Source organism: Leptinotarsa decemlineata, unplaced genomic scaffold (genome assembly GCF_025532065.1).
Source record: "Leptinotarsa decemlineata unplaced genomic scaffold, Ldec_3_MD MMD2_tig00003348_RagTag_RagTag, whole genome shotgun sequence".
Taxonomy (NCBI): Eukaryota; Metazoa; Arthropoda; class Insecta; order Coleoptera; family Chrysomelidae; genus Leptinotarsa; species Leptinotarsa decemlineata.
Genome location: NW_027412588.1, coordinates 3,690,480 through 3,704,795, shown reverse-complemented (window position 1 = coordinate 3,704,795; position 14,316 = coordinate 3,690,480). Strand labels below are relative to the sequence as shown.

At 34.6% G+C, this 14,316-nt stretch overlaps 1 protein-coding gene across 4 annotated transcripts in view; it reads left to right on the top strand.

The window, feature by feature from the left end:
* LOC111511334 (uncharacterized oxidoreductase YjmC) overlaps positions 1 to 14,090 on the top strand; it is an 87,387-nt gene extending 73,297 nt beyond the window's left edge. For all 4 annotated transcript variants that reach the window (XM_074178123.1, XM_074178122.1, XM_074178120.1 and 1 more), the window contains 3 exons: positions 4,954 to 5,149; positions 8,803 to 8,957; positions 13,656 to 14,090. In XM_074178123.1, the coding sequence (XP_074034224.1) occupies positions 4,954 to 5,149; positions 8,803 to 8,957; positions 13,656 to 13,814 (510 nt within the window). In that variant the 3' untranslated portion in view covers positions 13,815 to 14,090. The remainder of the gene's footprint in view (positions 1 to 4,953; positions 5,150 to 8,802; positions 8,958 to 13,655) is intronic.
* Positions 14,091 to 14,316: the final 226 nt, after the last annotated feature.

Here is a 14,316-nt window from a genome sequence, read left to right as displayed (position 1 = left end):
TGTTTGGACCCATCAACACAACATCGAGTGGTCCCAAGCTGAGATCATACACATTCAGGAACATTGGTTTAGGAGAAAATTCAAGGAAGTCGCATACATGTTGTCCAACAACGTAGTCAGCCAAGCTAGCGTAGAGATACGCAACATATGGAAACCCATCATCAAGCGAAAAATGGCCAACTCCCGCCAAACGGTCATCTCCCACTTAACCAGTGAAGCGGAAAAAATGGAAAGCGGGGATAAGTGAAAGTACTCGAACGACCCATAAGTAGTCATCTCTCGGAGGAATCAGTCCAGTCATCACCCGAAGACGATTGTAGATACTAACAATCGAAACGTCGTGAACTAACGTGGTTTGGAATCTCTTAACTTGTTATTTTTATTTTCATTTTGATTTCGCTATATTTTTATTCTTATTATTTTTTGTTCAATCGTTTTATTTTTACTTGTATTTTATTTCACTATTAAAACATTTCAGATTATTTTTGCTTAATATAATTGTTATTATCAGCTATTCATTTTTAATTTTTTTTTTAGTTGTTTCAGGGATTTCAAATCATTTAACATATTAGACAATTGAAGTCCGAACTAGTGAAATTCATCATGAAAGATTGTCAATCACCTTCAAAAATACTTTTTAATATATCAAATCATATCTATGTTTTCAGAAACTCAATCAATCAATTGTATTGATAAAAAAGCTCAGGTCGAAGAGAAAAGCAAAGTTAGCCCCCTTTTGGGCCTACTGTGCATCTGTTCATGAAGATATAAGAGATGACTTCTCACAATAAATTTTATATCTACCAAAAATGCGGTAAAATTTTTCGTTTGTCAGGTATACTCGTATTTTCAATATAAATGTTTGGGAGAAATGCATTCAATACTCTCTGAAATATTGTCAACATAATCTTCTAGTGTTTCGCTTGTTATCTGAACTCTTCTGGACAATCCTTTCTCTTGAAGACTGCGAACAGTGAGTTGCAGTAGTTTTTTCAGGAAAATCTCTGTAGCTGCAAGAACCTAACTGGCGTTTGTATTGTTTGTGTACCGTGTGCAAAGTTACCTCCATTGGTAAGGAAAAGAGCACGCGGTCATATTGTTACAATTATTTGTATTTTTTCATAATACATATCAGAAATACGCGGTCATCGTTTTGAGGTTCAACTCAGTACACCTTGAACTTCACTGTTTAGGAACTCTTTCATCTGGAGAACTGCCTTTAGGTGGAATAAGCTTTCTAAGAACGTTTTCCCAAATAAATTAAATCTACAGCGATTCAAATCTACTTTCGCACAGGCACCGCTCTGAGAGCGCCTTTGGGATTTTTCTGTAGTGCTTGTGTTTTATCCTTAAAAAAATTCCATTGAAGAATGTAGAGTAAGGAAATTGGCTCTTGAAGCATTTACCAAATTATTCCACAGAGTAGTTGTTGAAGTGATGCTAGGCTGAACCAGGAATGCATTCCGAAATATATTGTGTTACATTGTGTTGCTTTGGGGAAAAAGTTGCAGAGAAAAATATGTTGGACATTCTTTCCGAACATTCGTTTACTAACATTTTTGTGACTAGGAAAATTATTTATGCATTTGGCCACACACCTGAATAGATGACTGATCAACGGAGCTATCATATTGGACTATCAAATAGAAATGTTAGCAGTTCAAGTGACAAATGAAAAAGAGTATGATTAGATACACATTCACAAACCACAAATTTGATGAATATTCTGAATTCATAAATTACCATAATTGAAGTGGAAATGGTACATAACAGATATTCTTGTTCAATGCCGTATCGCAGGTTCGACTCTGGTAGCGGTATTAGTCTCAGTAAACGAATTAAAATCCCTAAACGCCAGTTTATTATCAAAAACTCAATTTTAGTTTACTCAATCATCATCTTTGCAAAAACAAATAGTAAATACAGTAGTCAACCGCCTGAATACAAACTTTAACTTACTCTATCCCCAAATGAACAACATCGTGACATCTGTTAATTCACGACACGTACTTCAAGAGGACAGATTGGTACTCAGTAGAGCTAAGATAACTCTTGATTCAACATAACAGAAATTCTGACTGTAACCTCCGACTACAGAAGAAAGCAGAATAAAACCTGTACCATTCACTAAACATCATCGAATACCCTCTCACACCACCACCAATTAAAAAATAAACGGCCATCTTCACCACAATAAACGGAGCACGACTAATCCATCTTGGAGAAAAGATACGTCCTAGAAATAGTCAATTTTTGTCACGACTCCTAACAGTCATATCTGCATGTATCTGTCGAGCAAATAAACACTGGACAACTTCTTGAAGAATGAAAAGGGAATAGAATAAATCAACAGCAAACGAATAAGGTTACCTAACCAGGAACTCCTTAGTCTACATCCCTGTATCGTTCATAAAGACTTACCGCCAGGAGCCCACGACCATAGAGATCTGCTCAAAATAAAAAACTATTCCAATCCTGAAAGCACAAAAGTGCAAAGCGAACCCTGATTCACCCGGACCTATTTCTCTTACATGCGCAATGCGCAAATCATGGAGAGACTCGTCAAAGCGTGTTCAGACGCGAAAACAAGAAATTACCCTTCAAACAAGTTATTGTCTGGAAGTGGTATTTTAGATCTAAGACAGTTATTTATGTATCAGATGATCATTTACACTTACGAAAGCAAATCCTCAATATAAAAAATGAACCACAATTATTATACAAGATACGAAGAAAACGAACATGCAAAGCAATACAGCCCAATAGGACACTGATAATGCGAAATTATACCTACTTGTCTTCAAAGGTGTATTGCCAATTATGACTTAAAATGGCAATTCCAAATCATGTAAATCATGATAGAATAATAGGTACATTTTTTTCTTTGTAGCTATCAATGCCTTCTCATATTATTTTTGAAATGTACTTGACTGCTGTGTAATCCATTGATTGTGAAAAAGTCAAACCAGCAGACATGGCAAGTCAAGAAATATTAAATTCGTTAATGAATGAATTGAGTACCTTCTGTTCATAAAAACATCTGCAAAATATTAACTTCGTATTTATTGGTAAATGTTTCAGAACTGAGACAATTACCGAAAACTGATCTGATCCCAATCGATAGTAAAACCTTTATTTTTCGAAAATTATTAGTGGAAAATCGTTCTGCCTACTTAGTTTAATCAATATAGTCAGTATAATGATACATGTTGAGTATTTCCGCAGTAGTGATGAAAATTAGTATCAATTTTAATAACAATATACCCCACTGAATAACTCAATGATGCAAATTTATCACAAGCACAAGCAACAAAACAAAAAATGCGAACAAAGGGAAAAAATTCGAACTGATAAGCCGTGGTCGAATGGAATCTGAAGCACTAAACGTTTCGTCTGCTACTGCAAAGACATTATAAGTGGTATCGAAGTGTCAGCAACGACTGACTGGTGAGCTACGCGTTCACCAGTATTAAACATTTCTGAGGATGGTGGGGAGATGATGGACGTGATGGTGGTGGAGATGGCGATGAGGCTGATAATGGGGACGGTGATGGGGATGATGGCGGGGTTTCCATGGAAATACTCACTCCTAATTGTTTCGCACTATCACTAAGTTGTTCTGGTTGGTCTACATTGTTGACAGTTATGCTACTGATGGATGTCGATCGGAGTCATATTCTAGTCCATTTCTAGCCTTCTTGAGTACTGGATACTACGTTCTGTTTACCCGTATACATCGTTCTTTTCAGTTGAAGTTATTGAAATGCTCATTGATCTCAATGGCCTCTTCAAGATGTCATGTGTGGTAATGCGTTGAATGAGACAGGACAGCAGTTTCACAGGAACAGGGAATCCTATAAACACCGACAGATGTCAGAGGCTCTCTTTCGTCCTTGGCCTATCTGATAGTGTTTCGTAGTTGATTGTAAGTTTGTAATTGGTCTTGATATTGTGACGTTCAAATAGTTTTTCGATGCGGTGGGTGACTTGTTCATCTAATTCAAATAGAGTGTGCCCACCACCGGCGGCTGTATCATGGTCGAAATTGAAGTATTTCTTCTACTATAACGTTCAATTTCTTGACTGTGAAATCATGTGTCTGTAGAGCTTGGTCTGTATGACAAAGTTCTGCTTTAAGAAAATGTGCTTCACAAATCCTGCTGGCACGAATCAACAAGTGTTTTCATCACAGCAGGTTTTTGCCCTGTATGGTGGTATTATTACTTGTTGAGATACCAGTCAGTACGAGTAGGTTTGAGATAAACTATGTGAGTTAGATTTTCATAAGTTTTTTTGTCTACCAGTGGTATTCCAAAAATGGTATCTTTTCTTCGTTTTCTATTTATCTGGATGCGAGAATGAATGGAGTTGAAGCAGCGTAGAAACTGTCACGGTTATTTCCTATGACTCCAAATAACGAAAGTGTCATCAATATAGCGAAACTATCAGGTAAGTTTTAATTGAACGGAGCTGAGCGAAAACTTCCATGTATAAATTTGTAACCGCAGGGCTGAAAGGACTAACCATAGCGACTTCATTTATTATTTGTTGATGGAAACAGGTATTTCATTGTGAATGTATAGTGCTGAGAACATGGTCGAGAAGTGCTGTTATGTCCCCTGTGATATCCTTGACCATGGTGGAGAGAGCAACGACATTGAAATTTTCCTGAATATAAGTCGGCTGCAGGACCAAAGTACTTATTTTCTTGATGGAGTGAGATGAGTCCTTAATGTAATATTCGTCCTTGTCCTCGCAGTCAACGCCTATACCACTGATGATTTCTGTATCAGTAGAGAACGAAATGCTTGGTACTTCAGGTTCCATTCGACTACGGTCTACTATCGTAATTCTGGTTGTGAAAGCATATGTTCTTGAAAAATATGTTTTTGTTTTCAATTTTTGCATTTTCATCATATACGCCATTTCGTCTCCTAACAAACATTTTATCAGATAGAGATCCAACGAAGAAAAAATGAACCAATCCCCAGTGGTTGGGCTCTTAATAACGATGGAAGACTCGAAACTGACGCCAACATTGCCTATGACGCTGGAAAACTCTTGCCTCTTGGTGGAGAAGAACTGAACTCAGGATATAAGGGTTATGGTTTAGGAATGATGGTCGAGATATTTTGCGGAATATTATCAGGTGGGTTATTTGCTTCATTCCAAAATTAAATTATCATTTTCCAAAGAGTATCAACTCATTTTAAAGTTTATTCTTATTTGATGTTAAGTTTCACTCAGAAATATTTGCAAACTGTTTTTTCAGCGGTAAACTGTACTCACAGGCTCATTTCATTATAAAACAGGGGTGACAATCACTTTAAAATTTCAATAGGAAGGAATTCCTTGAAATTATCTTTATCGTACTCGCCGTGGGATTCAAATTCTACCTGAATTCCTTCAGGTATTCGATTACTCATTGAATATTTAAACTGACCCATCTGCATCTATATATATAACGACAAAACATTTGTTCAAAAAGTTTTCCCACATTTCCATATATCTCCGGAGGTATTCGACGGCACTCGACAAATAGACAAATCTTTGAGGAAAATCTTTTAAAAAAGCTGGTTGTGTTCTATAAGTTTTACTTCTTTGCTATTCTGCAAAAATAGACCGAAGGAAGACAAATCTGTTGAATGTGAAGGCCATTCAATGCTTTCGGAAATGTTGATCTGAATCAGTAATATGATGAATGTCTATTTGACATATGATGGAATTGGCTGATACTTGATGAAAATCCATAACTAACATATTCAAAAAACTCTCCATTGTGAGATTTTCACTGAACAGTTTAACAAAAATGCAACAAGTAAAGTAAGTAAGTAAAGACCGCCCGAAGAAGCCATTGTATCGCTAAACATGTGTTGCATTTTTGTAAAACTGTTTAGTTTCAAAAAATTTCGAAAAAGAAAATAACGAAAGGAATCAGGTTGAGTTCAGTAAGCATGAGAGGGAAAGTAGTAGGGATAAAAATAATAGAGAGAAGCAATAATAGATGTCATAATTGCCTGGATATATAGCGGTGATTTGGCGCGATGGTAATGCGTCCGATTCACCACTGGAAGGTGATGAGTTCGATCCCAATCTCGAGCAGATATTTTTCTCGAGTGAATGTATCTAGTTGAAGTTGGATTGATTCTGCAACGTAACATGGCTGACGGACTGCGAATAGTCATGATGCTCCCTAGGTGGCTCTGGGAGTTATTAACATTGCCTACCCAGAACACGAGGCTAATGACCAATGTATTCGATGCCGATGATACCAGGAAAAAAATTGTCTAGATACAGGACATTCAGAAAGGCAGATTAGTATGTAGTATATTATAAATGCTTCAAGCTTGAAAATATCAAATGCAATTGAACAGATGCGCGCAATTCCCACACTTTTGTGCGATTAATAGGTACTGTAAAAGTCAACAATATTTAGTATCAAGCTTTAAGCGATCCGGGAAGCGCAGGGCAGTTTGTACAATTATCAGTAAAGCAGCGCAGAGAGGATAAATTCCCCAACCAGGAGAAATAAAGTTGTCCGTTTTGAAGGGGCATAGGTTGAGAGTCTTGGAACAGTCACAACCAGAATCGTGTTGGGAGATGTTTCTTTTTTCGACAAGATGTTCTTTTGTTTGGTACCAGGTGAAGCTCAATCCGTTGATGTTTTTCTGGGTGGAACTTCAAATGAGAGAATCTCCGTCATTTCTCCAGAGAGGGTTGTCGTTCAACCAAACACAGACATGCTCATTGAGAATCCATATAAATTGAGACCTGCCACAATAGAAAAACGCCAGAAGTTGGGAAAAATATCTTCAGCACAACTAGCGCTAGTCATGAACCAATCTCAAATCTTTACTGAAAGAGAGAATTCCCAAAAGAACAACAAGACTCGTTCAATTCTTTGATGTACCATATGTATCAACAAATAACTGTTCACCTATCATTACAATGATCAAAATAACAAACAACTTCCTGTTAATGTCAGATATCAACTTTGTTCTCCCTCCCAAACAAGTTTATAGTGGTGTAAAAAAATACTTTTCAAGTTTAGAATAACTATGTTTCTTCCTTCCATTCGGCTTTATGTAGTAACTACTCGTAGATACAATGTAACTGTATTCACGTATAAACATTAGAATTCTATTTATGATTTAGACTGTATTGACATTTTTATAAGAATAATTATTTTCATGTAATGAGGTTTTTACCTGTTTGAAAATAAATAAATAAATAAATAAATAACAGCTGAAATGTTGAACGTTGAACAAGCGACTGGTAAGGATATAATTGAAAGGGAGCTAGGTTGTACCGTTTTGATACAAATGGACATTGATAATGTCCATTTATGGTAAACGATAATGTTAAACGAATGATAAACGAATCATTAGCAAGCCATATAGAGCCATTTTAGTTAAAAGAGAGACAATTAAAGGTATTATTTGTGAAATTGGCGTGATAATGGGATTGTTACAGACCCTGAAAGAAATATGTTAATCACTACGAAAAAACTACTGTGTTGGTGTATCGTAATATTTTTGTAAATGAAGTTTGTGAAGATCAAATTGTTCCCGGTGTAGTTTGTGAAATTACTATGGATCTTCATCAAGTAACGGTCGAGTCAATCAGGTGAAACACGATTACTGCTCGATTATAGACGTTCAAATAAACAAACTGAAAAGTTAATATATCCTATTCCATCAGTTGATGAAAAATTTGAAAGTTCAAGCAATTACAATTTAACTTCATATCTTGCCCATGGTTATTTACAATATGCAACGGCCAAAACTTCATTTGTAACTCTAGATGAACGAGGTCAGTTCGAAAGGATAACTTTTGGTCTATCTGATGCTCCATTTGAATTCTGCCAACCTATGAACTCAGTATTAAGTCTGTGAAAAACTGATGACTGACAAAGACTCCAGTGACGAACAGATAATTTAATATGGAAAAGAAGAAAGAACAAAAAGAGAAGTTACCTGTGAAAGTCAGAGGCCAAGAAGAGAGAGTCGTCTTCCAGAGTGATTCAGAAGCCAATAATTATTTTTTTATTTTGAATTTTTTTTTTAAAGAATACGGTCCTATAACAGAAAGTTTGCAGAATGTAATTTGCTCCGTCCGCTTTGTTTTCGACGAAGTCAGCGTCTCTAAACAGGTCTTGGAGTGGGTTACTCAGTTTTGTCAGAATAGGCTGATACTAAACCGTTATTTTTGACACCTGGACATGTGTTTCAATCACCAAGTGATCATCTTCCAGAGGAAGAATGAACTGTTTGATTTTTCTTTTGAAGATGAATGGAAGCCATTTCGTAAACTTTATCCGTTGATTGTGTAGTCATTAATATTACTTTTGATGATTTTCTCTGTGTTGTTCTGTTTTTCCTTAAATAAAACGTTCAACATTTAATTCCTCAATAACGAATGAACCAATTTAGATGGAAAAAAATACAGAAGTAATAGAGGGAGAAAAGATCTTTCAAATGATGTATCACTCGACCCCCCATGCCTTTGAAAAAAATAGGGGTGGTAGTTGCTGACCGCAGGGGGGTGAAGTTTCGGGTATGATTTCCATATCAGAATTATTCTCCCTAGAAATGAAAATTGACGTGTCCTTTGAAATTTTCTATTACACATCTGTTTTTGACTTGCAGGGAGGGTCAAGTTTTCGTTTTCGTAATAAAATAATGTTTACGTATGAACTGAAAGGGAAACAGATTTTTTCAAGGTGTGTGTTTAGTTAGCACTATAAGAAATAAAAATTATAAGGCAAATAATAAAAATGTGAAATTTACGATTCATCTTCAGGTTCGAAGTATGGACCCAATATTCGAAAATGGAGTGCTTTCTCTGAAATCGCCGACAACGGACAAGCATTCATTGCAATCGATCCCAATGCTTTTGCATCCGGTTTTGAAGAAAGAATGAGTGATTTGATGGGAACGCTGCGAAAAATGGAACCAGTAAGTATTATAAGGTTTCTGTGATCAACATGTTTGAGTAATCGATATTTCCCTACCCATATCGATTTTTCGGACTTGTACTTCACTTCAAAAGGAATATAAAACATGTATGGTCTCGCTTTGAAACTATTATATGCAATCAATCCTATAAGTGTACAGAGTGGGCCAAATTGGACACTTTTAAAGAGAAACTACTGTTTTCAAACCAGAAAGATGAAAACTGATGGCTGTGTCTGAGCGTCAAATTGTATGACAAACTTAATGGCGAAAACCTCATATCGATATGTATCATAATTTTTTCTGATTTACAACATGTTTTTTGAAAATGTGTCTTTTCGAAAAGTTTTTTTCTGTCAATAATTTCTTGTTTCTATAAAAACATTTCCAAAGCACTCTATTACGTAGAATTCAATGGTGTAAACAACTTATTTTTTCAAATGAGATATCACATGTGTGATTGATGACTGGTTTATTTTGTGCAAATTCGTCAAATTTCCACTAGTTATTTTATTTTTACGACCGGTTTCGGGTTTTACCCCATTATCAAGTATAAAACTAACATGTGAAATCTGAAAACTCGGTTCTATCGGGAGTTTTTAGGTAACCTAGAAGGAGAGGTAGTTAAATGAACATAGGTGCCAACTATAAAATTCAACACTGGAGATTATAGGTGTCGTTAAACTTATAAATTCAAGAGTGCAGATACACATAAATCGAGTTGCACGTTTAAAGGTATATATTTCGGTTTTTAATTGATTTGTTAATTTCCATGGCTTCCAACAAATTCATTTTCTTCCCTTTATTACATATCTATGTGTAGGATTTTGAGGTTATCTTTACTTATCTTGTGTTTTGATTCTTGAAGATGTTCGTACATTATTGATTTTTTGTCCAAACAGACGTGTTCACGCAGCCTTACGTCAAAATTTCTACCGGTTTGGCCTGTATATACTGCAGAACATTCGCCACACTCTTTTCTGTAGAATAAACTGTGATGATTCAAAACATAAGATAAGTAAAGATAACCTCGAAATCCTACACATATGTTATAAAGGGAAGAAAATGAATTCGTTGAAAGCCATGGAAATTAACAAATCAATTAAAAACCCGAAATATATACCGCTAAACGGGCACCTCTATTTATATAGGTCTCCACTCTGAAATTTATTTAGTTTAAGTTTAACAACCCCTATAATCTTCAGTGTTGAATTTTATAGTTGTCGTCTCCCTGGTTCATTTAACAATAAAAATTATTTTAAGCCATTAAATATTATTGGAAAAAAATCACATACCTTCTAGATACTTGAATAAAGGAAAATCTATGGAAAAAAACTTTTCCCGTGATTATTTTATTAGATATAATTCAGTTAATTAAATAATTTTTACAAGTTTTGAATTTACATAAAAACCCTGATAATTTTTTAACTGAAAACCTCAAATTTTGTTTCCTTCTTGGAGCTTTAATGGGAAGCGTTAAAAAAATCCCGTTGGATGAATAAAAAAAAATATTTTCCACTTCGTTATTAATAATCAAAGACGTTAAAAAGTTGAATAATTCAATTAAAGCAATGAAAAACATTTTTTCATATCCAAATTTATTCGTATTATTATTATTTGAAGTTACATAAAAATGATTTTTCATAATTTTCAGCTATATTTGTTTAAAATTGTTATAAACAAATGTATTGTTTATAAAAAAATTTATAGCTTGTTGATTACCACTTTTTTTGTTACTGAAAATGAATAGTAAGGAGCGATTTGTTTTTTCATAATTTTTATTTCTCTTTGATATTCTGAATAAAACTTTTTTCAATTTATATTTTCTTCATTTATTCAATTAACAATTTGTTTTGAACAAATGGATTTTTGCCAGTGGTTTCTAGAAATTCTAGACGATCAGAGTCAAGGAAGATTCGGATTTACTGTGTTGGCAGGTATTTTCAGTAGTAGAATGTTCGGCCTATTCATTTATAATGGCACTCTAACATCTCAGAGATATTTAGAAATTCTGAAGAAAAATATTGAATCCCTTGTTGATGAATTGCCACTAATGGAGCTCAGAAAAATATATTCTCAACAAGACGAGGTTTTGCATCACAATACTACAATAATCACCAATTTTTTGGTTGTAATAATTTATCACCTGACATAACGCCTATGGGCTTTTACCTCTGAGATCTTATTTCAAACTGCCAACCAATTCTAGATACGAATTGGAAGCGGCAGTGATGCAAAGTTTTGCTTTTCTCACCCGTATTGAACTAATTAATTCGGCAAAAAACCTTCAGAAAAGGTGTCGCCTGTGTGGTAGGAGATGGTAGACATTTCGAGCACCTTCTCTGAAGAAATATGTTTCATTGTTTATTCTTCATCATTATTATTATTATTATTGTCGAAGCTTCGTTTATTAGTAGTAAATATAATAAATTATCAGTTTTATTGAAAATATGCGTTTTAGATACTGCCGTGAAAAGCTTTCTCAACATTTGATAGCTACTACTGAACAATTTCTTTCTGTTTTATCGCCGTGTCGTCCAAAGCTTATCTACTTTATCAAAGTGGGCGTTTCAAAGTCTACATGAAAATAATTTAAAGCTCTGTATTTCAATATGACTAGCAAAATATCAAGTAGGTATGCTACATTTTTGGAAAGATAATTTGAAGCTCTATTGAAGTGTTTTCCACACCATTGAATTCTACGTAAAAAGTGCTCCGGAAATGTTTCCATAAAAACAAGAAATTTTTGACAGAAAAAAAGTTACAGCAACTTTTCGAAAATGCGCATTTTCGAAAAACATGCTGTAATTTAGAAACGGTAATAGATATCGATACACGGTTTTCACCATTGAGTTTCTCATGAAATTTCACTATCAGATACAGCCATATCAGTTTTCATCTACAGCAAGCGCCAAACGTGATGGCGAACCCGCCCCCATGCGCACAAAGTCATTTTCAAAGTAACCCCCACTACAGCTCTTGCAAAACATAAAAATGCTCTGTACAGAGGCGTATCATTACTTGTCCTCTATAATTTGTGTTGTTTCTGAAAAAATGTCATCGACTAACAAGAAACCAGTCATCAAAAGTCTGGCACGTGAAATAATTTTTAAAGTGTTCAATTATTTTCAAAGTGTTGAATGTGAGTCGGATATTTCAACACAAATCTTCATTTTGTATTATTTTGTATTATTTCAATAAGAACCATTAAAAGAGTGGTTGAAGAAGGGAGCATTTAATTTCTGCAAATAACAGAGAAGTAAAATTTTCCACCCCAAGAAAGAAGCGACCTAGAAGAGCACCAGTAACTGATATTCCTGAGTATAAGTATTCCAATATTAGACGGATAATTTACGACTTTCATACAGTAAAAAAGTACCAACAGAAAATTAATGACGTTTTGGGTTTCAAATGGAGATGGACTAAAAATGATGGAAAAAAAAATTTATCAGAGAAAATGAACATTAAAGCATTGAGGATCAAGTATTTACAAAAAATCAATTATTTTCATAGCCAAGAGCAGATAATTGTGTTTCTTGATGAAACATACCTTCATAGTCGACATACATCGTCCAAGAACTGGACGAATGAATCAACCAAAGGGTTATTAAGAAATATTGCGAAGGGACCAAGACTCATTATTGTCCTTACAGGGGGTGACAGGGGCTTTATATCTAATTGTCGATTTATATTTAAGTCAAACACAACATCAGGAGATTATCATTAAAAAATGAATTCTGAAAATTATGGTAAATGTTTACAAGAAAAGTTAATTCCAAATTCACCTGTGAACTCGGTAATCGTGACCGATAATGCTCCATACCATACCATATTCAAATTAATCCAGACACCAACACAAATTCTAGTAAGGCTGACATGGTAAAGTGGCTGCACGAAAAAAGCAGTATGTTCATCCCTAAAATGCTCAAACCCAAATTATACGAGTTGATCAAGGTAAATAAAAAGCATCATATTAGATACAAATTTGATGAGGTTCTGCTTGAACATGGACATAACGGTTTGCGACTTCCACACTACCATTCGGATTTTAATCCATTCGGATTTTAATCCCATTGAACTCATTTGGGATACTGTCAATAACAACGTGTCCCAAAAGAATGTAACTTTCAAGTTGGAAGATGTTAGGAATCTGACGGAGCACGAGTTTGATCAAATCACTTCCAAGGAATGGCAAAGGCGTTACCAACATGTAGTAGATATAGAGTAAAACTATTGGAAAAATGAAACATCCACAGATGTTCAAACAGAGGTAAATCCAGTTATTATAAATTTAAATGACGATAGAAGCTCAAGCACCTATAATACTAAATTAAATATGAAAAAAAGATACAAAAAAGTCATGTTCCATTTGCTACCCCAATTGAAACTAATTATAGGTACGACACTGACCGGCAAGGGGCTTATCGTAATCCAATAGTAATTTAGTTGGGACAGTCTATACCTGCGCGATCGCTCCCCATCAGCCGTGGCGTGTACTGTATCTAGTTTGAAAAGAGAAGTTTCTCTCTTTCTATCCTATCAATTGACACGAGACGCTGTCTGAAATGAACAAACTGATGTTATTCCTGATAAAGCCGACAGTTTTAATTTTTGTCTCTCAATATTGATTATTCAGAAAATTGCTAACTCAATTGTTTTCATATGACGGTTTCTCATGCTACTAAATCGGTATTTTTTCAGGTTGATCCTGATAAAAAGGTATTAGTGCATGGGGATCCAGAGAGGATGCATATGGAGAAAGTTCACAAAGATGGAGGCTTAAAATATGTACGGAATCAACACGAAACCAACCTGAGGCTAGCTGAAGAATTTAAGATAAAACCAATGATCTCAAAATAACAGTAATCATCTTGAAGATGTTTTATATAATTTAACGTAACGAATCAGTGATGAGTATGAATAATTTTATTTCATATAAGATGACTTTTATATAAGACGTATATTATACTTTCTCGAACTGTACGATTTTTCTTCAAGATGCTTGCTGCTAACATATATTCAGTATGAACATTCTTCGATTTATACATTCTTCATTCTTACAAATCTTTATATACAAAAATGTTGCATTTGATACAAACATATATGTAAATAAATTGGTACATAAATAACATGAGATTTTAGAAGATTTATTTATTATATATATATATATATATATATACAGGGTGTCCCTGGACTTCCTCTTTTCCTCTCGGGAATGTATAGATGGGGTCAAAATATCACCAGTACTTCATATAACTTTTTTTCCTAAAAGTCTTCGTAACCAAGTAACGGGCCCTCGAAGTTACAAAATGAAAAATGTTTTTCTTTGATAACTTTTCAAGTGAATATTCAAAATCATCCA